This window comes from Mastomys coucha, unplaced genomic scaffold (genome assembly GCF_008632895.1).
Source record: "Mastomys coucha isolate ucsf_1 unplaced genomic scaffold, UCSF_Mcou_1 pScaffold18, whole genome shotgun sequence".
NCBI classification, from domain to species: Eukaryota; Metazoa; Chordata; class Mammalia; order Rodentia; family Muridae; genus Mastomys; species Mastomys coucha.
In genome coordinates, this window is record NW_022196900.1 from 25,941,492 (window position 1) to 25,967,005 (window position 25,514).

Below are 25,514 nucleotides of genomic sequence, written 5' to 3' on the forward strand. Positions count from 1 at the left end.
CTCTCTCTCTCTCTCTCTCTCTCTCTCTCTCTCTCTCTGTGATTTCTCTTTTCACTTCTGTTCTTCACTTTCTCTAACAGTATAGATTTAGGGCACATTCCATTCTTGCCAATCCAATCGCTGCCCCTGTGACATCATCACCTCATTGGTAAAATTGATCAGTATTGTGGGATATTCCCTTATAGTAGTAATGAACAATACCAAAGTGGAGTCATCAATTCTTCATAAGCATGGCTAGCCTTTCTATGTGACCAGTCAGGTAGAGATAGGCATCACAAGTGAACCTCAGTCATTCTTTCCAGAGCAGAGAGAGATAAGCCAGGCAGGCAACTGACATTTTGCATTTTAGTTGTCTGCTTGGGAGATAAATTTCTCAAATCCCTTCTTTGGAACCCACAACCTCCCCACTCCGCCCCTATACCATCATCAGGGAAATTACACCAGCAACCATGGATAGCTGTATACATAAGCTGAATGGGGGAGCAAAGCAACTGTTCTGCCACTATTGGCTTATAGAGAAATGTTTCTTTGCCTTCATGTGTTTGTGGTTTGTATCTGGTGTGTGTGTTTGTGTGTGTGTGTGTGTGTGTGTGTGTGGTATGTATATGTGTTTGATGTGTGCAGTGCATATGTGATGTATATCTGAGGTATGTATGTGTGGTGGGTTGTGTGTGTGTGTGTGTGTGTGTGTGTGTGTGTGTGGTTTTGGATGGAATAGGGAGGTGGGTGTGTATAGTTTCTTTTTTATTGTGTGCGAGATCATCTATATGTGAAAATACATATGTAGTGTGCAGAGAACAGATTCAAGTGTCATTTCTCAGGTGCCATCAACTTTTGTCTTTGAGACAGTCTTGCATAAGTCTGGAACTCACCAAGTAGTTTGGACAAACTGGTTAGTGAGATGCAGGGATTTACCCATCCTTTTCTCCGCAGTACTGTGATTACAACAATTACTATGACCAGATATTTTAAGATACATTCTGTGGATTTACTCATTTCCTTGTGCTTTCAAAATAAGTATGTTACTAGATAAACTCTCTCCTATTCCCTTTCTTTGCTTTCTCATTATTATTGTTATTGTTATTACTGAATGTAACAGTAATTTCCTGGGATAAGATCCTGGATCTCCTGGATCTTTGTTAGTTTTAAAGTCAGCATGACTGGAGATTTCACAAGAAGAGTAACATTTTGAAGTCAATTCTGTGATCTTGCCTAGGCCCATCTTAGTCCTATTAAACAATGTGGATTTTAGTTTTGTTTTTTTGCACTTCTGACTCCATAATGCTCTCAGCCTGAAACAGTTGTTAAGGAAGGTATCCAGGACTATAAGAGCTTAAAGACATATGGGAGGCCTTTTGTCACAATCCCTTCTTGCTGAGCACAAGGAGCTCAAGCTGTAACGGAGAGCAGGCATAGCCCAGCTCTACCAGAAACAGAGAGCTGATCTGGGACTAAGAACTGTGCCAGCAGCTCATTTCCTATTCCCATGCTGTTTAAGTCTCTCAAGCTCCCCACTACCAATTGCCCCAATGTCTTAGAAGCTGATAGCTGGGGACTTAAAAGGTTATATCTAGAATATTTATTTCGTCACCCATCACCCATACTTTGTCAAGATGTCTTTAATAGACAGAGCACAGTGACAGATGCATCTGGATTTCATGACAGAATCTCTTGTCTTTCCATGAGTTTTTATTCTGTATGACCTGTTATTACAGTCATCCGAGGGATGGATAAGAAGGCAGAGTACTTGTTTCCAATTAAAGTACCATAAGTTCCCATGATAACTGAGAAAAGGAAGAACCACTGGGGTTCTGAGACGTTATGGAAATCTTCACGATGTGGTAGAGACAAAAGAGGTTCACAGTATGGTCAGGCTTGGCAATGACAGAAAAGACATTTTGGGGAGATCAGACGGGTTGTGCAGTAGGGCAACTAAGGCTGAGATGGGAAGATGGAGGTAGAGAGTAAGAAAGGGCTAGTTGGGATTCTGTGCATGTAGATGCTCCAATTTGTTCCTCAATTGAACATCTCAAAGAATCAGCATGATTAGGAAGAAATAAAAATTCAGGGGAAACACACTGTGTCCTTGGCTGGGCTGTTTCTTAGCTATGCAATCTTGGGCCAGTCTCTTAAACTCTGACTCTCCATTTTCACATCTACTGAAAGAAATCATGTTTGATGGCACACATCATATATTATTTTATGTGGCCATGAGGATCATATAAAAGTAATATAACAAGGAGTCTTGGGAAGAGTTAACCAGTTTGCAGATGAAAAAGGGCATTGTTGTGTTGTTGTTTTTTTTTTTTTTTCAGTAACTTCGTTCATTCTTTTCCAGTAATCCTGTACGAGAAATTACTTGGAATCTTATAATCAGAATATCAGGGTTTATTTAACGTGACTAATATTCATTACAGCAATAACAGGAGTCAGGACTGGTGTAGTGGAAAAAAATATGCACACTGGAGACTAACCAGGGTTTGAATCTTGGCTCGACTCTGCCCTAGCTGTCTGACCTTGGCTCATTGTTCAGTAAAAGTTGGTGGTTTCTCATCCATTAAAATTGGGTGATAACAGCTATCTTGTGACGTGTCATAAAACATAAATAAAGTTACTAGTGGTGAAACACTTGGTTTTGAGTCTGGCACATAGTAGGTATGGTAGGTGTTCATCCCATTTCTTCCATACACATAGACAGACTGCCTGCCTGTCAGCACTTATTTCACAGAGACTGCATTCCAACAGGCTCTTAACAAAGACTGGAGCAAACTGCAATATACAAACTGAGAGCATTTAGCCAGATTACTTTCATTCTTAAAATACTTTCTTTTGAGGACCAGCCACAGAACTGGTGCTGTTATGTAAAGACCATATCACTTATATCAAACGTATCCAGTTTGTACACTAGTTTATTGGACAATTACCCCAAATGTCTAGCTATATTAGAAGACATATTACCTCACAAACTACTCCATGCAGTGCTGGCAATGGTCCTGAAGAGGCACATGCCAGCTTGGTGGATGTTACTGTTCTTCCCATGATTGCATTAACGTTGAAACACAGTAAACCTGAGCAGGCGCATTGATGTGCCTAGTCTAATTTTCTCTAATGTAATCTTGAGTTTTCATGAAGCTGAGTAAAGTTCACGTTCAGTCGGCGTTTCCACCAGAGAACACTGTGCCACTTTAGTCATTGAAAGGAGGGTACAGGGGAGATTGTAATTAACAAAGACTATCCAGGGCTCTGAAACATTAGGAGAGCGGGAAGCTCAAAGCAGTGAGCTGTGTGAAATAGCAAATTTGAGAGACCAAGCACATTGAGAGTATGCTTCCACTAACCCGTCCAATACCATTGTAGCCCTGTGTAGCTGCCTCCTATGAGACATCAGGACAGAAAGAACATTCTGCTTCACTGTTTAGATTTGATGGAATGCCACCATAGCATACGTTTCACCTTTTGGGGTAGCACCTGGCATGACATGAGCACTCCACGTAAAAATGAGTTTCCAGCTGTTGTTTGGGAATTTCCCTTCCCGGGGAAATCCTCTGATGTCCTCTCTCGATATCCTACACTCACCTGCTTCTCAATGTTGAAACTTCTTACTAGAATTTCATTGCTGGAATAAGCATCAGAGATGTTTGATTCCATCACTGCTACCGTTTGACTTTTTGAAGCTATGAGTTCTATATTTTCTTTAGATTTTTATCTTTCAATTAACTCTGAGAGTCTTATCCATGCTAAATGCTAATATATTCCTCTTCTGGAGAGATAAGTGGCATAGTAGGCCACACTAAGATTGTACAGTTCGAACAAAGAAAAAAGGCATCTCTGGGGCCCAGTCTGAGGCTCACTGAATATTTGTGAAGTTAAGAAACTGAAGGTAAGAAAGATGCCCATCATGATATGAGTACCAAACCCTGCAAGCAGCCTTCTGGTCCCAGGCAGACCAGTGTGGTGGAGCTTCTAGTATCACACAAACTGAGTGAGAGGCTCTGTCTCTTACCCGTTTCTGAGGTTCCATGTGCATCTACAGTTCCCTGGACAGATGAGAATACTGGGTGCCCCTTTGAAGGCCTCACTAGGAGACGATTGGGGATTTTCCATCCTAACTTTGGCAAACTCAGCACTCTCCTTTTCCTCTCTCAATCGACTGGTGACACTGACAGCCCATGACAGCCTCAGCACTTGGTCAAATTCCCTTCCAGTTAGGAAACATGGCCCATGAGGCTGCTAGGGAAGGTTGGACCTACAAACAAGAGTGTATTTCGTTTTAGGTTTGGGAGGGGCACTTTCCTAATGATATTGCAGTTCAGCATCATCCTGCATATCAACAGCCTCCAGACCTCCTCTCTTGCTTTCTGTAAACACCAAACTGGGGAACTAACATGTAAACACAGAGACCTTTTTCTGCTAGATTTGTTTGCATGAGTAGCACAAGTCTGCAGGTTCCTGTTGAGAAGAACCTTCTGTTTTTTTGGTTTTTTTTTTCTTCATCCTCTGCTTCTCTGTCCTTCTCTTCTATGTGCTCTAGGTTGTGTTAGTGGTCTGTTGGTAAAACCGTGGGGAGAACACTGTCTCCATTTTAAGTTTCTGGTGTTTGTAATTCGAGCCTTTTGTGAGTTCAGACAGTCAACCACAGCCCTTAGCCTTGAGCTTGACTTCTGACTAGTAAACTCTATTTTATGGCCGTAGAGGGCAATGGTAACTGTAATACCACAGAAGCATGAAGTGTCTCTGTGTCCTACACAGGGTGGAGGAGATGCACAAGGGAAGTCTTTTCCCAAGTGGATTCCTGGTAGAAAAACACAATTTGCCTGCGATTTGGCCATACACAATGAAGAGGGAAACTGGATTCTTCCGGTAACACAGTGGCCATCATGAAGTCTGACACTTCTTCACTTTTATTTAAAATTCTTTTTATGTAAAATGGGAAACATCAAGTTCTACTCTTTGTTAGACCAAGACAGTCTCAAATCAGGTTTTGCAATTCTGGTTCCTCTGCACTAAGGCTTACTAGGAACAGGTACATATACTGATACAAATGAAAGATTTTGATGGCATTAAAAGACAGAGGTGAAGTCGCAGGTAGACACTGATGTAACTAAAAAAATAAGAGATAGTTCCTTCCTTCAGGGAGTTTCCCAACTCCTACATCTAATTAGGTACAATGTGTTCAGCACACCAGGAAAGGAAGCAATGCTAGATGACAAGTTAAAAACCCTGTTAATATCCCTTGAATCTCAGTGGTGACACCTCAGAAATATGCTTGTTTTCTACTTCATTTTTCCTCAAGCTCTAAGCGTAGCATCCTTTTCCCAAAATCAACGTGAAATCAATGGTACTTTCAAAGATCTTGACATACAATGTCATTTTTCCAGTATCTGTCCTCCAAACTTGAACTCTGTGATCACATGACCCCTCTCTGCTTTAGCTCCAGGAAAGACAAAATATGGAAAAGTTATTAGGTTTGTTAAAGGTCACCCAGAGAGATCTACACCTACTGCTGTGATTGCATTATTCTCACTTCAAATACATTTGTTATTTGCCTAAGATTATGTGACTCATATGGAACTACAGTCCAGACTAAATTCCAGATGCTGTCTTATTGACAACTACTGGTGATGATGTAATTCTTGATTTATCCTTCCTAAACTTAGTGTTATTTAGTTAGCCTTCCCATCTGTTATATGGTACACATGGCTAAAACTAGAGCCATAGTGCCCAGAATCTGAGTAACTTCTTGTACCTAAAATATCATGGCTACTACAACTCTTGAAACACATGTTTTTGTCTTTGGTTAATTGTGTTTAAATGAGCAAAACAAACCTCGGGGCCATTATTGAGCTATGCGTATTTCTTTCAATGTGGTCAACTGCACTATTTATCAATTGTGGTTTGAGTTCTACAGGAAGGAAGTTAGATGGTGGGAAAAGAAAGCCGTGGATCCTAGATCTCCATAGTTGTGTTGTGAAAGCAATAGTTTGACACAAATTGTTATATTGTTGTAATCGTTCTTTTTAAAAATAATATTATGCTTCAAGACAATTGTGTTTTTTTTTAAATTAGATATTTTCTTTATTTATATTTCAAATAATAACTCTTCTCCTGGTTACCCCTCCAAAAAATATCAAAAACAAAAACAAAAACAAAAACAAAAAAGAAACCCTGTTTCCCTCCTCCCTTCCCCCTGCTCACCAACCTACCCTCTCCCACTTCCTGGCCCTGGTTTTTCCCTGCACTGGATCATAAACCTTCACAGGACCAAGGGCCTCTCCTCCCATTTATCAATTTAACAGACTAGGCCATCCTCTGCTGTACATATGCTCTGGAGCCATGAGTTCCACCATGTGTACTCTTTGGTTGATTGTTTAGTCTCTGAGAGCTCTGAGGGTACTAGTTAGTTCATATTGTTGTTCGTCCTAAGGGGCTGCAAACCCTTCAGCTCCTTGGGTCCTTTTTCTAGCTCCTTCATTGGGAACCCTATGCTCAGTCCAGTCCAGTGTTTTTTTTTTAATATATATAGCTAAGGATACTTCAAATTTTATGGACTGCTCTGAAAATTAGTGAGCTCTGAGCTTCTGGTAATATCAAAGAAATATTTCCTAAGTAAAGACTAGTAAAAGAGAGGACCATTTGTATATGAGTGCATGAACATGAACTTACCGTGTGCTGTATTGAGCCATGGTTATACAACATTGAACAGTACACAAAGCCAGGCATGAACCTACCATATTAAAATATTCTATAAGTAAGTGACTATGTGAATAATTGCTGTCATGAAGATATGGGTTCTGAGAAGACATGGGATGGCTTCTATACATGGTGGAGTCCTGAATCCTGAGGCATGAGTCACAATCCAATATGTGTAGCTGAGATGGATAAGAACCAGGTGTTTCTGCACTTGTCTTCTACCCAAGTCATTTCTAAAGCTTGTTTTCAAAAGGTTAAAAGAGAAAAATATAGCAGCTGAATAAAATCTATCCATTAAAAATGTGGAATTTTTTATTCTGTGAAAATTCTAACCACTCGGGCATGTTTTATGATATGAGATACTATTTTTTAATGCCTTCTTTATTTAGTGAAGATTATAAACATCTGCTTCACTTTTAAAATAAACAATCCAAATTTCTTTCTTTCTTTTTTTTTTTTTTTTTTTTTTGGTTTTTCGAGACAGGGTTTCTCTGTGTAGTCCTGGCTGTCCTGGAACTCACTCTGTAGACCAGGCTGGCTTTGAACTCAGAAATCTGCCTGCCTCTGTCTCCCAAGTGCTGGAATTGAAGGCATGTGCCACTGCCACCTGGCGACAATTTTTTTTTTCCAAATTTCTAATCAACTTTCCACTGCCAAATTTCTGATCAATGCTCTACTTCCCTCCCCCATTCATTAGACTCAACATAACACCTCCTCTAATCCAAATATTCACACACTTCCCATTGCATCCATCATGGACTCATCATGAGAAGACCTACGAAAAGAGGAGTTACTTCACCTAGTCGTAGTATCTTCACATGTACACAGGAAAGACTCTTAATAAGACTTTACAAGTATCAAAAAATACGGTTTTGAAAGTATATCAGCAAGGTTAGTAGATAGAAAACTCCCTAAAGTTATTAATTATCTCATTGTGTTATTTTGTTCGTGTTATCTGCTTACTTTACTTCATTCATAAAACCTCTAGTTTTTACAGTATAAATTTTTTCTCTTTCCATATTTTATGACCAGTTTCTAGCTGTGGTATATGTTTGAATCTCAATGAATGCTGACAGATGAAAGTTGGAAAGAATGATTGAATGAATGGTATATAGAGAAGAAGGAAGTAAAGAAAGGATAAAAGCAGACAACCAGGAATGAAGGGTAGAAACTGAAGAGTTAATGAGAGAATGTCTTGTTCAATAAATGAATGAAAGAATAACCAGTTTTCCAGTTATCTTTGTTGCTTGTATTTTTCTTGCCTAGGGGTCAAACTTCCATATAAAAGCTATTATTTCAGAAAACAAACATTCAAGATTCCAAGAATTTAATATACACTCCAAGAAGAGTGCATGTGTCTTTTGATAAAGAAGAGAGGCAAACTTAGCCATTTATAATGATGAAACTAAGCAGGAAAATAAATTCCAGATCATTAGGGCCCTTGGGATAAAACACAAAATTCAGGTTTTAGAACTGGTCACAGCTTGGAGAAAGCTTGTTATTTGGAACAAGAATATGGACGCAATAAACATTCTGAGGTTTATCTTGCTTTGATGGCTTGCCTTGTGTAGCTTTGATCTTTATATTTGATGATCATTTTCAAATGGTCTGGTGTGTTTTGAAATTGAAGTAGTGGTTCATGAATCTATGGGGTTCCTTGGAAATGGCAAGCTGCAATTGAAATTTGGAATTGGACAATGCTGGGACTGAACCTTGTTCTATGAGCTGGAGAAACACAGTGACCCATCGTGTAAGGAAGGAGAATACACATACTGACAAAGTGATGAGATCCAGGGTCAGTGATGAGACACTAGCCTAAACAGGTAATGGGAGATGGGCCCTTTTACTCCATTAACAAATTCAAAAAAGAACAATACATCTTGCAGCCTTATCATGAGTTGGTTGCTCTTCTAGTTACTTTCTGATATATCATCATACTGAAGTTTAGACATTTCCATCTACTTTGTATTTTATAATCTCCATTTTACAGGTGAGGAAATTGAGTGTCAGGGAAATAGAGCCATGTGTTCGAGGTCAGAGGGCCACTGCACAGGAGAAGAAGGATTCGAATCTCTCTGTGTCTGTCTTAAAATAGCCATCTGCTTCTTGTTCTTTTAACCCAAAAGAACTGTTTTTAGCTTGGCCCACTCTCAGCTCAGACAAATGCTCCACAAATTGAGGTCACCTGCACATGTCCAGCACCATCCTCTGTGACCAGCCTGCACCCATCAAAAGCCCAGGGAGCAGCACAGGAGAATAACACTCTCATTTGTGCAAAGAGGAAGTCATCTGAAAGGTGACCTGCTTTTAAATCTGAATAAAAATCAGAGCACATGAGATTTGACCAGGGCTTCCTGTGAGACATACCTCTGACCACCCTCCATCCAAAGGAATAAATAGGTATACTGGTGAACTGTGCTTCTAGCACTGAAGAACCTTGGTCTTTCCCAGATTTTTGCCATGATTTTACGTAAGGGTTTTGTTGTTGTTTTGCATTTTGAATGTGGTTCCCTTCTGCTTCTTTCAATAAAACAGGCCCTGACAGCTCTCTCATTCAGACTATTACAGAGTTGTACCATCTCAGGCCAGTGCATTTAGGAAATATGTTGTTGGCACTAACCAGCGAGTGAGATGCATAAAGAAAATATTCTAATGACAGTTGAGTTGAGAGAGCTTTGATCTCCCTCCAGAACTGCACTCATGGCTTTGAAATGCAGTTCTGGCAAAGGGGTAAAGTCTGGGCACCATAGCAATCAGGGCTGGGCCCCCTGAAACAGACATTCCTGGGGACCCACAACCTTCACTGTGGAATCCAGGTGCATGAGATGTGCAGGAAGAAAAGAAACACAGCTTTCAGGGAGGGGACCTAAGTTTGGCAGGCGCATTCCTATATAGATTGTCATTTTTAAACACTGTTGGTTGTGCTATTAGTGGTGTTTTGGCAATGATAGAGGATGTAGCAGGAGTGGGGGCCTGTGATTATGGTCAAATATGTTTGAGCACACTTCAAATACTTTGTCTTACTCCCATTTTGTTTAATGTAATGTTATGAAATTGTTTGCAATCAAAAAGTATAAGGTTCTCAACTTGTTCAGGAAATCATTTCTTAAGGACAAAGATTTGGTAATTCTTTTCATTTTAATATGTATCTGCTTCCTGTGCATTTATCGTTTAGTAAGCTGTAAGCTGGACAGGAGCAATGTAGTTCATAAGCTCATGAAGAGGCACAGACTTTAAGCTACAGAGCAGGCAGCAAGCTGTACGTAGCAAGGTGAGATGTGGCTAAATACACATGTAAGTTCTCCATGTGGGTGTTCAGATCGGGGAGATGAGGGGAGGCCACCATCATTATCATGATCAGTTTTCCAAGCTGTGCAGTCTTACAAGGAATTGCTCCTACCTGAAGCAAGAGGTTATCTCACTCACCAACATAAAGGTTCTGAAATCAAAGATCACATGTATATAAGCATGAAGAGTCAGATCCAAAGCTAGATCCTTATCATTCTCAGAGATACAAGGCCTCAGGCAATCACCTCACTTCCCTGAGTCCTGAGCTTACTCACCCTTGTTTGGTGCTATGTGATTCAAAGGACAAGCGCCCAATAGCTTCAAATCCTTACTTTCTCTCTGTGTGTTTTTGAGGAATGTTTCAAGAGGCACAGAAATTATAATGATTTGGGACATAATTGTTTGAAGCCCATAGTCTCATGAATGATATGAGCACTCACAATATGAGTAAAACACAAACCATAATAATAAAGATTATAACTAAAATTAGTGTCCATATCCTCCTTTACAGCTTCTGGGTTTCTGGTATTGATGAGTTTGGAGTATTGACCACAACACTAACTAATTACAACCTTATACAACTTTATTAATTTTATTACATGTTAGCCTCCACTAGTCAATATCAAATTCTAGGTTTCATATAACAGCATGTGGGTAGATGGAGCTAGATACATCATCCACTATATATCTAGTCTCTCTAAGAACTCATGAAAAGTAGTGTCTCTGATCTATGAAATACAGTTGAATGTGGCCAGAATAGGATACATGGGGTACCAGACTTCCCCAAAAGGGGACAATTTTACATGATTGCAATTCAAGAAGGTATATTGTAAAACAGAAGATGGAAGATCACAGATCTGCTTAAGGAGGAGCTATACTTAGAATACACACAGGGGGCTCTGGGTAATGAAACCTTGCCATCCTGTATGATTGAGGTTGCAAAAGGAAAAAAAACATTGGAAAAAAGATATTGGAATCTGAAAGTGGGAGAACTGTGCAGCAGGGAACTGGTAGCTTCGTTTCAGGTGGGGGATGAAAGAGACTAGAAAAGTTGGATTGTGTGTGCTACCATTGTGCTGATCTGTCTCAGAGCTAACAGCGTTGTGCACAGTGTTGGGTCTCTCCAGCCTTCTCTGTGTAACTCTAGCAACATCTAAGTTAGTGAACAGTATTTAGAGTTATATTGTTTTCTTCTAGAAGGTAGAAGTTACTTTTTAATAATTCTGTCAAATTTGAAATACACCTGTTAGTTGCTTTTCTCATCACTATGACCAAAATACCTGTCAGATGCAAAGATTCATTTTAGTACATAGTATTACAGGGCTAACTCCATGTTGCTTGGCCTCCTACTGCTTAGGCAGAGCATCAGGAAGAGGGCACATGTGGTGGAAGAGAGCTGGTTACCTCATGGCAAGCAGAAAGCAGAGAGAAGGAAAAGGATCAGGTATAACCTTCAAGTACCCTTTCAGTAATCTATTTTCTCCAGCTAGTCTCACCACTTCTCAAAGTTTCCCATATTGTACCATGTGTTGGCACTAGAGCCCCTGGGCATCTCATATCCAAACTATAACTACTAGTCTTTTTGTAGTTGCAAAAAAGAAAGTCAAGAACAAAAGAAAGTCATTTTCTTTTGTTCAGGTTAAATATCATTATACTAAAGTCTTCCTTCTAAATTTTCTGCTTCTGGTGCCTTCTCTTCCACGTACTGCCTAAAGTAAAAACTGAAAACTACATCATTTTCAAGAAATAAGCTGATGGACATAATAAAGAGCCACACAGACTCCTGTGTTCAAAGGATTGCCTAATGCCTTTTGAGAGACATCTAGCTTAGCTCTGCATTGGTGGAAGACCTCAGTAGACAGGGAAATCTTTTAGTAACAAAGCTACTTTTGCCTTTGGGTGGGATTCCCACAAACAAGAGGAACAAGGAGGAGAAAGGCCAGTGGGTCCAATAGCCTAACCCCTTTTGGGAGATGGAGGCTTCCCAGGAATGAGAAAACCCCACATATGAGCCAGGGAGAAGATCCAACAACCCACATTTCTGCTTTGGGCTAGGATGAATAGCACCTCTTTAAAACATTGGCTCTGCAATTATCACTGAATAAACAACTAATTAAAATGTCTCCTCTTCCAGTGTGTCTTCCTCTTGTGAGACTTTTTCATCTCAGACTATTGAGGCAGAGGTGTCTTTCTCTAATCAAATATGCCTCTTATGCCTAAGAGATCATTGAAGGGAAAGGAGAGAGAGAGAGAGAGAGAGAGAGAGAGAGAGAGAGAGAGAGAGAGAGAGAGAGAGAGAGAGAGAGAGAGAGAGAGAGAGAGAGAGAGAGAGAGAGAGAGAGAAGAAAAAGAAAAGGGAAAAGGAAACAATGTGGAAAGTGTGGCTCCAAGAAAAATCTAGGCTCCACTGTATTCTCATTCTCTTCTCTGCATGATTTTTCTCTTCCTCATGGGCTAGGGTCAGCTTAAAAAAGAAGGTGAGTCAGTATTTTAACTTATAATGTTAGCCCCCATATTAGCCACTAAAAGTCTGTGTTTGCTATCTCTATCATCTTCTTGTCTGACTAGTCATCAAACTGAAGATCATATGGACATTTGACCTCATAGAGACCTATGATGGGAGTGGCCGGAATGCAGTGGCTGTCATATATTTCAGATTGGAGTCGTGATGAGGCAATACAGCCTCTGAGTTAACAAAAACTAAACCTGAGAAGACCAAGACTTAGGTATTTTAGCTTCAATACTGTCAAATTTAAACTCAACTCTATCAGTTTTTATTGAGGGCTCACTAGATACAAAAGCCTGAGCTGAAAACTAGGTACCAAGAGATGAAGAAGATATCTTCTCTATACTCAGATGTCCTAAGAAAATGGTACATAGTGTATATCAACAGAAAAACATGAACACATTTCTAATCCCACCCAATAATGACTGTCAACTACTCATAAAGATTCCTAAAAAAACAGGATGACAGACAAGAGTCAAGAGAGATAGCATTGAAAATGAGCACAGAATAACATGTATGTCTAAGCAAAGCAGAGAACAGAGGCAACTTCCCATACTTAGCATTTCTGTTCTGGTGAGTGAGTCTGTCCAAGGCTATTATTGGATAATCCAAGATTACTATTTCTTGAGCATACAAAATTGCATTTTTTAAAACCCCTCTCTCTGTCTCATAGCTCGATCTTGATGTCTCTCTGTCTCTGTCTTTCTGTCTGTCTGTCTCAGTCTCTCGCTCTCTCTCTCCTTTGCTCTCTGTCTCATCTCTCTCTCACTTTTTGAAGTTCTTTAATTTTTTTCTCTTCTTTCTTGCCTCTCTCTTTTACCAACAAATTTCACCTTACATTGAAGAGCCAATTACTATAGCATGAAGAGTTAATTACTTTCCAAGATATGGCCACCTCAATGGTGGCAACCTTAAACCCAGCATCTCTAGTCTATTTTGCATGTGATGAAATAGAGTTTTAAGAACACAGAATGGTTGATGGGTGCCAGTATGATGCCTCAGTGGGAAGACAATACATTTCCAAGCTATCCAGCATTAACATTGAACATCTTTGGGTGACTTACTTAAAAATATTGAAATACATGTTTTTCATCTTAAAAAATTGCAATGCTTCCTTACAAGAGTAATGTAGAAATGAAGAACACTTTCTACTGCATCTCCTCATTTTCCAAGTAGATGACCAAGGCCCATCGTGAATGAATAAGAGAGAGAAACCTACATGTTATCTTGTTCATGCTCTGCATGCTCAGTTTATTCTTCTAGGTTGCCCTCTCCTTAGTCAAAATAAACCTCGTTCTAAGAAATATAAACATTGGTTTTTCAACACATCTAGATTCAAAACTCGACCCAACTATAGGTAATTTAATTTGGTTTTCTTTCAGTAAACTGAAATAACAAAACACTTTCAGAGAAATGCAATGATTTGATACTTACAAAGGTTTGAGCTAGTATGTCCAGAGTAAGAGATCCTGATTATGTTAAGAAGATCCTACTGTATGAACGCTACCTTTGAGGGACAAATGATAACAACCAAACTCACTTTTATGTTTCAGAGCCTACTTGGATGTTAATGAGCTAAAGAACATTCTTAGACTGGACGGATCAACACATCTCAATATTTTCTTTGCAAACTCTTCAGAGGAGGAGTTGGCAGGAGTGGCAACTTGGCCTTGGGACAAGGAGGCCCTAATGCACTTGGGTGAGTTTTAAAAGCTCCTTCGGAAGGAACTTAGAGCAATAGTTTGGATCTCAGTGTGAGGAAGACTTCAGCATAACCATAATGCTTCAGGCAATAGTGTTGGTTGGAATAATTCATTTGTTAGTTTAATTCACAAAATGCTAGTATCTCTGACACTACCTCTGGCCATCAAGCAATCCTCTGAAGGAACTTGCTTTCTGGATGTGGAAAACTCTAAGACTCAGAGAGCAAGAAGTGCTTATCCAAGGTTATACAACTAGTGAAGAAGCCTCAATTAGAGTTCAAGTTTCTCCTGTATACAGAAACTGCATTCTTCTTGTAACTACTTCTTCTAATGCATGCAAACTTCTTGGCCCAGAAACCACATTATTCTGTCATAGCTAGGCTAAAGCAATTCAGAAAGACACCAAAGAAATAATAGAAACACAATATATAGGGACTTCTCTTCCTCCAGGTTCTGTCCACAAGTAACCTGGGCAAATCTTCTTATGTTTTAATTATGCATATTCATAAACATCCAATCAGTTTGTGCAGGCTAATCTTTAGAATTTAGACATGGCAATCATTCCTGAACCATTGGTTGTAGAAAAAAACTATGGTTCTTTGTAATTTTATTTCTTCCATATTCTTGTCCATTGTGCATATATGTAAAGAGACCATTTTTACTTGTGTAGACTTGAAATTATAGTAAAGGTACAAATTTCAATTCTGTTCATTTGATGTTCTCAGCTATCTACATGTTTCCATATTACAGGAGTTTTACAATTACTTCCTGTCCTACATATTTTTCACTTAGAATTATAAGAGAAAAGTATTCCTCTGGTTTATTTACACTTTGCTAAAGTTTTTTTTAAAACAACCATTCTAATATTCCACTGAGAAAGGCACTACAGTAGGTTTAATGGTTTTCCCTCAATAAAATTCTCTCATTGTTTACAACAATGAGTTCTGATGACTCTGTGAGATTCATGATTTATGAATTCCTAGGTTCAGCAGAACTGCAGTGCTAGATGTACTCTCAGCCTGGAATGGTCAATAGTAACCCAGAGTCGAGTAGCTGCTCTTCTGGTTAACTGGAAGATGGCAAAATCTATAACTTCAGCTGAAGAAAGCTGTGGTAAACTGAATTTATGGGCTTAGTTCTCTATTATTTCTAGAAGGATGAAGCTTGAGTGTGTTAGACAGAGGAAGGAAAGGAAGAGAAAGAGGGAAGGGAGAGACAGACAGAGAGAGATGGAGAGAGGGAGAGAAAGAGAGAAAGGAGAACACTTTTTTCTCAATGATATATGTACAAATAAGTATCTTCTACTGAGTCAAGTCTGGCCTCTAAGAAACTCTTATCAGTTTTGGTCATTACAGATGGGGCATGCTACAGGCATCTAGTAAGTAGTAGTGATGAAATAAAATATTCCAAAGTGGTCTCAAGAAAGAATTGGATGCTCTAAAATGTGAATGATATTTAAATCAGGAAACCCTGAATCTGAGATAAGTGATGAATAGAGAGACAGGTATCAGATATGGATAGGTGGTGAGCAGGAGAGCTCATACAACTAATGCAATCTTGAAAATGATTTCCTCTTATCACATGCTTAGTATGTCTTAGGAAAGTGATGCTAGAGTAGAGAAAAAAGCATGCTTTTTCTCATTCTTAGCTGGATGGCCTTAGGCAAGATTCTTCTCTTGGATTGTTGCCTAAAATGTTGAAGATGTAGTTTAACTAGATAGACTCCAAGGGTCCTTCTAAGCTGTGAAATTTGCTCTTATTTTTTAAAAACATCCAGAAGATTACTGATCAGCATCTGGGGATAGCTGACAACTGGGTTTCTAAAGTTAAGGAGAAATATACTCCTGATGATTTCATAAATGTGAGAGCCTGGCTCGAGGCCAGAAATGGGGGAGGCTGTAAATCTATAGCATGTTATAGTATTTCAGGATGATGTCAGGCTTGAGCTATTTCACCTTTTAAGAGAAGCAATAAAACAGGACTCAGGGGCAAGTGTTGTCATTCTATAGAAAAGGGTCAATTTGTGTAGAATGAACAGAACCAAGCTGGATATCTAGGTTGCTGTCCATCACCATTCCTAGGCTGGCCCTGACTCTGTTATCTGCAAGGTTTCATAAAAAGACCATGGGTCATTAGCATTGTTGTAGATGCTTAGTTTATAGTTTCCTAGAGAAAGAAAGTCTGCTTCTCAGAAGAAACAAGAGCAATGTGAGGCAGGGGGATTACTAGCGATGTCATGCTGCCTCCGCTGGCCAGTAAGCAGCCAGCTCCTCATCCTATATGCAGCTGATCATAAGCAACCCTGGTACAGTAGCCTTAATCAAACTCAATTTATTAGAACCATATTTTTTAGCCCTCCTCTCCTGTTACACCATTGTCCCTGGAAAAAGCCTTGGGTGGGAAAGGGATTACATTTCAGATTATGACTGACAGAAAATAATGGAGAAAGATTTCCTGTTTTAATTTCTTTTTTTCCTGCCTCTGCCTGTCTTTATCATCACACACACACACACACACACACACACACACACACACACACACATCTTTACCTTTGTGTAAGAAGTCTCCAAGCAATTAAGAATTTGTAGACTCCATGTGCCTGAGGACAGACCACGCAATTCAGTCCAAGACAAAACTTGCCTCACATCTGCTCTGAGCATGCCATTTCAACTGTACAATACATTACTGTCTTGTCCTTCCTCCATAAGACACTTGACACCACTTCCAAGGCTCTCACTCCTAAGTTTTAACTTTCTCTTAAACACTTCCAGGGTTTAAAGTTTAAATATTTTTCTATCAACCTGTATGCCAGTGTCTAAGATGTGCATTAAAGAAGTACTATTCATTGCTTCCACTGAAGCTGATTCTAGCTCTACAAACTCTGTGAAGTTTGCTCTTTAGGGACATGAAGCATAGTCATTTATTTCTCAATACAGAGCAGGCAGATGAGTCATCCAGCTCTCTTTTTAAAAATGCAAATACTGATGCCACAGGGCAGAGTTAGAGTCATTTCTGCTAGGTTTATAAGTATTTTCTATACACTTTGTTCTCATGTAGGTAGACAATAAGCAGCTATTTCATATTAGTCAGGGGTTACTCAACCTCCTTGGAAGTAATTAGTTATATCTCACAACCCTTTTAAAGATGTTATCATTCATCAAATATTCAACACATATTTAATCAGTACTCCAATTACATTTTGTTGATATAATAAATCATTCAGGCCAAAAGCAACTTGGGGAGGAAAAGGTTTATTTGGTTTATTCTTCCAGGTCACAATCCATCTTCGAAGGAAATCAGGGCTTGAACTTGAGGCAAGAGCCTAAAGGCAGGTAGCATGAGGGACTGCTGTTTATGGCTATTCTCTGGCATCCTCTCTTCCTAGTTCATGCTTAGCTTCTATACAACCCATGCCATCTTGCCAGAGGAATGGTGCTACACACAGTGGGTTGGGTCCTCCTATATAAACTAATAATAAAGAGAAACCCTCAGAGACATGCCCGTAGACCAGTCTCATCCTGAATATGCCTCAGTAAAGACTTCTTCTTTCAGATGACTCTGGATTTTGTCATGTTGACAATCAAGTCTAACCAAGACAATCAGATACTATAATCAACCCAAGAATGTTGATTTCAGATTTCACCATCACACTTCTCTTAAGCAGGGGTGGGTCATTTAGGGGCTCTATGAATGAATGCCTTTATGTTTAAGTTATGATATGATAATGGGAGCTGTCCTCCTTGAAGACTCTGGGCAGCATCTTAGGATGCATAATAAATAATCAAGAAACATCAATTGATGTTATAAGCAATCTTTTAGTAGAGTACAACCCATGGGTGACTTTCCTGAGTGTACTTGCTTTTAGAATATTAGAGATGAAGGCACAAGGTTCAAAGATGATAATCAAGTTGTAGGATGTGACAGGGTTAGTGAAGGCAAAATGAAAGCCAGAGCTGAGGAGTGTGAAACTGTTTGAGGCATTCATCTACATAGCAGGCTTTTAAACAAATGTGAAGCACAGCATATATTACAGTCTAAGGTATAGGTTACAGAAGAAAGTCCAGTCAAGCCAGAGATCAAAATCCTTATCAAAATAGCTTGTTTTCAGCCGTTCAGCCTCAGCTTAGGCAAGTGCAACTCCTCCAGAAGGGTAGTGTTCCCTTTTCAAACATGATACAAAGTGATTTGTGACACTCCCATCAGTTCTGGTAACCAGTCACTCACAGCAGAGTTGTGACAACCCAGGAGCAGTAAGGTCATAGAGTGAAGAAGACTGTGAGTTTAAGTATGTAGCATCTTTTTCTCTTTGATTGACTTCTGGGCTCTTTTAGCCTAATGCTCTGGTTTTCTCCTTGAAGGCGGTATTGTCTTGAACCCATCTTTCTATGGTATTCCTGGACACACGCACACCATGATCCATGAGATTGGGCACAGCCTGGGCCTCTATCACATCTTCCGTGGCATCTCAGAAATCCAGTCCTGCAGTGATCCCTGCATGGAGACAGAGCCCTCATTTGAAACTGGAGACCTCTGCAATGACACCAACCCAGCCCCCAAACACAAGTTTTGTGGAGACCCTGGACCAGGGAATGACACTTGTGGCTTTCATGGCTTCTTCAACACTCCTTACAACAACTTCATGAGCTACGCAGGTAGGGTCCTACACATCCCTGATTGTAGCCCAGTCTGACACAGGATGTCAGACTTGGGCTCTAGTTCAGGTTAGCCTTGAACCAACTGCTCATTTTACTAAGATGGAGACTTTTCTTTCCAAGTAATCAGAATAACATGTAATTGACAAGCATCTCTGAAGTACAAGAGAGATGATTTACATGAATGCGTACCAGATGGTTGAGAGCAAATCCAGTCAATCCAGATAGAACTACAGGGAACTGATGTTCTGGGTCATCTGCTCTCTACCTCTATTTCTTAAAAGAAAAAAAAAATCTTTCAACGCGATCTAAAAGGTCACTCATTGTTTTGCAGCTGTCTTGTTCTACACTAGTGGATTGTTGAAGCTTTTTATTTAGCCTAGGCCTTCAGTCAATAAATACAATTTTCATATGTTCATTTTCTATTGGAAGCTGGAGAAAAGCCTTCTTTCTTGCAAACACAAAATTGTCATATAGTATTGGGTGTGGTATGTTTCCTAACTTCTTTTAACTTTTTACAGCCCTTTCAACACCATCAGAAACCATATTAAGGACTCATGATCTAGGTCCCAGGATGTCCTGTGTTTCCTGTTAGCACAGGCTACATCAAGGCCACTTAAAGCCATTTTAGAAGCTTTGGCAAATTAGATCAAGCCACTGCTTCCTTGGGGTGGTCACAGCCCTGATTATGGTTCCCTGTGATCAACTGTCCACAAGTGCACACAGTAGACCATTACTGAATTCTATTATAACATTTAATTTAGTCATCTCTTCCCCATGAGAGCAAGCAAAATATATGAAAAAAGCAAAGGCCTTTATGGTGTCACAATAGGAGAAAAATTAATAAACTATATTTTTCACTTTTTATTTTAGTCACGCTAATTTTTCTTATAAGAGGTATTTACGATTGTTTCTCCCAATAGTAGTATTTTTCCTTTGTATAACCATTTATTGTCTATAAAAGACTTCAGTTTGTTCCCTCTCCTTTAATTCTCACAAGACATACATGAAACAAGAACCATCCCATTTTGCAGATGACAATACTGAGGGTTACTGGGGTCAATTGCTTCCTATGACACATTGGATACCAATTACTTTTTCCCTTGCCTGCCTTATGATGTTCTTTTAAAGAGACCTAATGAATGGTTAAGTAGGGAAGTTGAACAATCTGGATGTTCTTTTAACTCTACTTCTTGAAATAGGGTGTAGAATCCTTTGCTTGGTGGGGGAGTAAGGGTGAAGTTTCTAATTCGGGTTTGAACCAGGAAAGACTGCTTCCAGCTGTTTTGCATTCCTGTAGGAGTTTTGATGCATATTGTGATTGAAAAGAGATTTTGCCAGTGAACACCAAAAGATTTGATGATCCCAATTGTCCTTACAGTTTCCTCTTTAGGCTGATGGCTCCGGGGGACTTTTTAGTGTGTGGCTCTTACAACTTAAAAGTGATGTCACTTGCAAAGTGAATAACCCATTTCTGGATCTATAAAGTGCCTTTAGATTTGGTTCTAAAAATAGTCAGGGTGCTCGATATTTCCTCAAAACCAGATTCTCACTAGGCTCCCATTTCCAAACATACTGACACTTCACATCCGGTGCACTGCTTACATCCCATTTCTGTAGCACCTTTCCATAGCCAGCTCAGCACACATGGGAAATAAACAATAATAAGAGTTTGGAAGTTTGCCTGATTCTTGGGGATAGGAGCTTCTACCAGCTACCAGACCCCCATAAACTAAATCTCCTTTTTGTTTCCCTTTGAGAAGATCTAAAGGGTGATTAATTTACTATTGTTGTTTTGAAAGGATCTCCTCAGCTCAGTGACCCATTAACTGCAGAACTAATTCATTGAGCTGAGATAACAAACTTACACCCCAAAAGCATCGTCAAAGCAACCCCCGAGCTTGGAAATGTTTGTTTTCCTTAGGATCTCTGATAGATGAGGTGACAAAAGCCACTGGACCAAATTCAAAATGCAGAACAGAACAGGCTTTTCAGAGCTAAGGAAAGGGATGCACAGGGCTCCCTTCTCCAGAACAGAGGGCAGTCATTGCAGAGTTGACTTCTTCCAGCTGCCTCTCTGTGCTGGGTGCTCATTCCTCAAGCAGATCTGCCTGCCAAAACAGTCATGGTTTATGTGCGTGCTTTTCAGTTTAATATCCATCAGCTATATGTGGCTACTGAGCACTTTAAATATAACTGGTGTAACTGAGGACCTGAATCATTATCCTTTAAGTTTTTTAATTCATTTAAACTGAAAGGGCCACATGTACCAGTGGCTACCATATTGGTCTTTGAAGAGCAACAATAATTGAGTACCTCCAAAATACAGGAAATAATGTAAATAACACAAATCGTGTAACATATATTATATATAAATGTATATAATAATAATACAATATGATAAATAAATAATATAAATTATCTCAAAGAGCTAAGTGATATTATTAACATAATCAATTTAGGGATGCAGAAAATGCGGTTCAAATAGCACAAGAAGCTTGCTCAGATTCAAACTTATGACTTAAATCGAAGCCTTTCTTACTTCAGAGTCTGAGTTATTAACCACTCACTGTACTATTCTGAGGAAGGTCGAAAGGCTCCCAAGTAATTCAGACTAGTAGGCAGCAGGCAGCTGATGTGTCAGAGACGCTTCGGCAGAAAGCACCAATGTATATGCTTGTACTAGCCTTATTGGCTAAGCACTTGCCAGATAGAAGGGTAGCAAACCTGCCCCTCCCCCATTTCCTGAATAAAGCATAGGATCTAGGATTTTTCTTTCCAGCCTATTCATTATGGGAGCATCTTCCTACATATTAGGAATGTTGAGTGTGTAGACATGCTTTGGCCCAATATGTACACATGCTTTAACACAAACAGGCCTGTCTTTAAAGAATATACCTGAAGCAAATAAACCAATTGATGTGTTTAAAGAATTAGCAGCAAGAAAGTTCTTAGCAGTATTCACACCCTAAATATTTACTAAGCCTTTACAATATGCCAGACATAGAAAATAAATGTTTATCTATGCAAAAAATCAAAAGGGTTTACAAGCTTGAAGATAATGGAAACTGAAATGAACTGCAGTACATCCCATGTTAAAGAACACCATGACACCACTGAACAACATGTAGAGTATGGCCAAAGGAAATGGCATTCAAAATATGAGGTGTTGTGTCAGGAAGCTGAAATTAAATGTCCTATATTGCAGTGTTTGGTCATAGGTATATTACTTCTCGTTTTTTGGAGCCTTGTCTATTTTTATAATTCATGACTAATAACCAACCTTACCTTTAGTGATCATACAAAGAAAGAATCTAGAATTGTCCTGGGTAGAATAAGTAGTGCTTGAGAAATGATAATGAGTATTTATTAACTATTTAATATAGAGAACATTCTAGTCCTGGTCATATGTATAAGCCACATGTGTGATGAGAATTAGAGAAATTTACTATATTCACACCATACATACACACACACACACACACACACACACACACACACACACATGCATGCATGCATGTGCACATGCATTAGACAAAAATTATATTGCTCATAGGTACCAGACTTAGGGTGATGTTTATTTGGTGCATATTTCAAAATTTTACAGTGATCATAGCTTTTATAATAATTTATTACTGAGCCTATTGTTATCATTTTAAAAGCAAACTCAAGTGATAAGATTTTATCAAAACTTGTTCACATAGAGAATGCCAGCATGCTCAGTAAATGCTTACATTAGCTTCTTGATGAAGACTGCCACCATTCTTCAAATTGAAGTGAGTGGAAATGAGGCTGTCAGGTGGTCCGTATTTTTCAAGGTCCTACAGGTGGTTGAGTTATTGAGTGTCTGTCCTGATTCTCCATGCAATGTACCCCTCAGAACATGGCTCAAGTTGCAAGCCTGAAGCACTACAGCAGTAGCATGGTGACCTGAGAAACCTCTCCAAGAGGACAAGTTCTCAGGGTCCCATCTACTTAGAGACAAAATGGGAACAGAGAAACAAGATGAGCCTGGAAGTCTAGGTGAAGAGACTGCAGACGGTAGAAGTGGAGCTCTTTGGGGCTGGAAGCCAAGTGGGCCTGACTTTAGACATGAGCTAATTGAGACAGAGCATTTATGATAACCTTGGGGATTTTGCCCAAGATTCTGATAGTAACTAAGTCTGAGTGTGATATAACCTGGGACAGATGTTTTTCAACTTAATAAAGTTCAAATGGATCCCTACCCCCTACTATTTTCTATCACCTATCCATTTTCAAACTTTTTCCTATTGACAAACGGAAATGGTTACTATTTAAATTATAAAATTAAAACAAACTTCTTTGAAGAAAAAGTAATCAGAAGTTCCTAAAAAAAAGAAAGAAAGAAAGAAAGAAAACTTCATATTTCCATCCACACTTATCTTGGTGTTTTCTGTGCCTCATTTGAATCCTTAATAACCTTCTTTGGGTGAGTTGGTTTAAATACCCCTCATTTATATGTCAGGAAAATGATATATAGTTAGGAGAATTGGTAGTGTTCAGTTAATATTTTGGTTTAGGAATGTCCTTAAAGTTTATAGTTCATATTAATATTTTTACTACTGTGACAATGCTTCAGGAAGCAGTCCTCTCCTTAAAGGCAATGATTTTCCTCATTTCTGTCCATCCATGGTGCCAGTATTAGAGCTATATGAGCTAGTATTAGATTGAAAAGAATGCATGATTTATACTCTGAGCTTTGATTCTTCCTTCTCCAAGTTTCACACACAAACACACAAACATATGTATGTATTATTCAATTACTTCTCCCAAATATGAGCCAGTGAGCATTTGCCATGAAGTAGAGTTCGTGGGTCTCACACTCCACTCCAGCTCAGCCATAGTATGAGATGAACACCCTTATGATCCCCATTATTTCCACTTTGCAGATGGAAAATGGAGGTGCCAAGGGCATAGAGACACTTTATCTTGTACATCTTCTTTCTTGAACCATCAAACCCTCCACCTGCGTCTAATCTACTTAATGGCCTTTTCCAGACACCTTGCACAAAGTGTACAGATCACAGTATTGATAAACAATAAAGTTTTGTTCTGGTCATTCTCAGGCTGAGGTGTACATACTCCTGGCAATAGGTAGCCACAGGATTTAGGGAGTTACATGGTGGATCTGGGCTTGAGAACAATTTACTGTCACTCCTGTGCAATGTATGCTAAGGAACACTGGGCTCTTCTGATTTCGCCAAATGTCTTAAAACTTTCCCTTGGAGTGCTGAAAAGAAGACTGTCAAAATTACTAAGAGACTCCAAGCCAGCCTTGCCATATAAATTTTCACACCCTTGTCTGTTCCCTTCAAGGTCATGTTCTACTGCCCAGCACCTGCCCAAACTTATTTTCTGATAAGGAGAAGATAGTTTATGCTGCAGGATTTCAGTAGTACTTTTATTTTTAAGATCTGGTGAGGTCTACACTCCTTTGTCTGGGGCCCAGCTGTGGTAATCCTGACCAAGCAAATACCCATGACAAGGAAGTGGTACATTAGGAAACCAAGCCAAACAGTGTCTTTTTTTTTCTTGTTCCCAGGGGAGCTGAATCAGAACATTGGAAAAAAAGAAAGAGAACGCAAACCTCTTCCTTAGGGGCTGACTTGGGTCCCACTCTAGAAAATGAAGAGTAGAACTGAAGGTCATTCCATGTAGATACCTGAGAGATTGTTTCCAACTCCCCTTAGTCTAGAGCTGAGCTCAACTCCCATGTAAAAGCCCCCTGCTGGAGACTTTACCCATAATATATCTCATTTATGCTTGGGGGGGGGGAGTTATGGCATTAGTTAGAAACATAGCTTTGTTTCAAACCCCAGATATGCTTAACTCTGTGACACAGGAAAAGTGGCTTGCTTGAACATAGCCTGAGTTCCTAACTCTGTAAAGAGAGAGGATGATAATATCCAATCCAAAAGTAGCATGTGTTGGGAGATAAAGGGTAACTGTCCAAAGTTTGCCATACTATGCCTGACACATACTTACCACATGCTAAGCATATATCATGTCTCAGAGATGTGCATATACTCTAGGGAGATGTGTTTGCTCTTGTTCCCGTCTGTACTGGTTAGTTTATCATCAACTTGACCCTAGCCAGGGTCATTTGAGAAGAAGAAACCACAGGTGAAAAAATACCTTTCATCATATTGGCCTATAGGCAAGTCTATGGTGGTATTTTATTAATGATTGATGTAGAAGGACCTAGCTCACTGTAGGTGACGCCATCAATAAGCAGCTGGTCCAGTGTTTGTATAAGAAAACAGACTGAGCAAACCACTAGGAGCAAGGTAATAAGAAGCATTCCTCCATGGCCTGTGTTTCAGTTCCTGCCTCCAGGTTCTACCCTTGAGTTCCTATCCTGACATTCTCCTAAGATGTATTGTGACATGCAAGTACAGATCAAGTAAACCCTTTCCTCTCCAAGTTGCTTTTGGTCATGATCTTTATCACAGCAGTAGAAATCTAACTAAGGTAGCATTCTATATACAGTCTGGGGTATATATTCATTTCCTAACTATGGCAAGACCTGAGCTTTACATGCCTCTAGCTATGTAGTTACCTCTTTTGTAGAGCCACTTTCTTTCTCAACCTCAATCAAGTGATCTAACTGACCTCATATATATATATATATATATATATATATATATATATATA

The 25,514-nt window shown here is 39.4% G+C and overlaps 1 protein-coding gene across 1 annotated transcript in view; it reads left to right on the top strand.

Annotated features, from left to right (window-relative positions):
- Pappa (pappalysin 1) overlaps positions 1-25,514 on the top strand; it is a 228,720-nt gene that overhangs the window by 38,477 nt on the left and 164,729 nt on the right. Inside the window, exons 3-4 of the mRNA XM_031377655.1 lie at positions 14,038-14,183; positions 18,546-18,839. Coding sequence (XP_031233515.1) covers positions 14,038-14,183; positions 18,546-18,839 — 440 coding nt within the window. The remainder of the gene's footprint in view (positions 1-14,037; positions 14,184-18,545; positions 18,840-25,514) is intronic.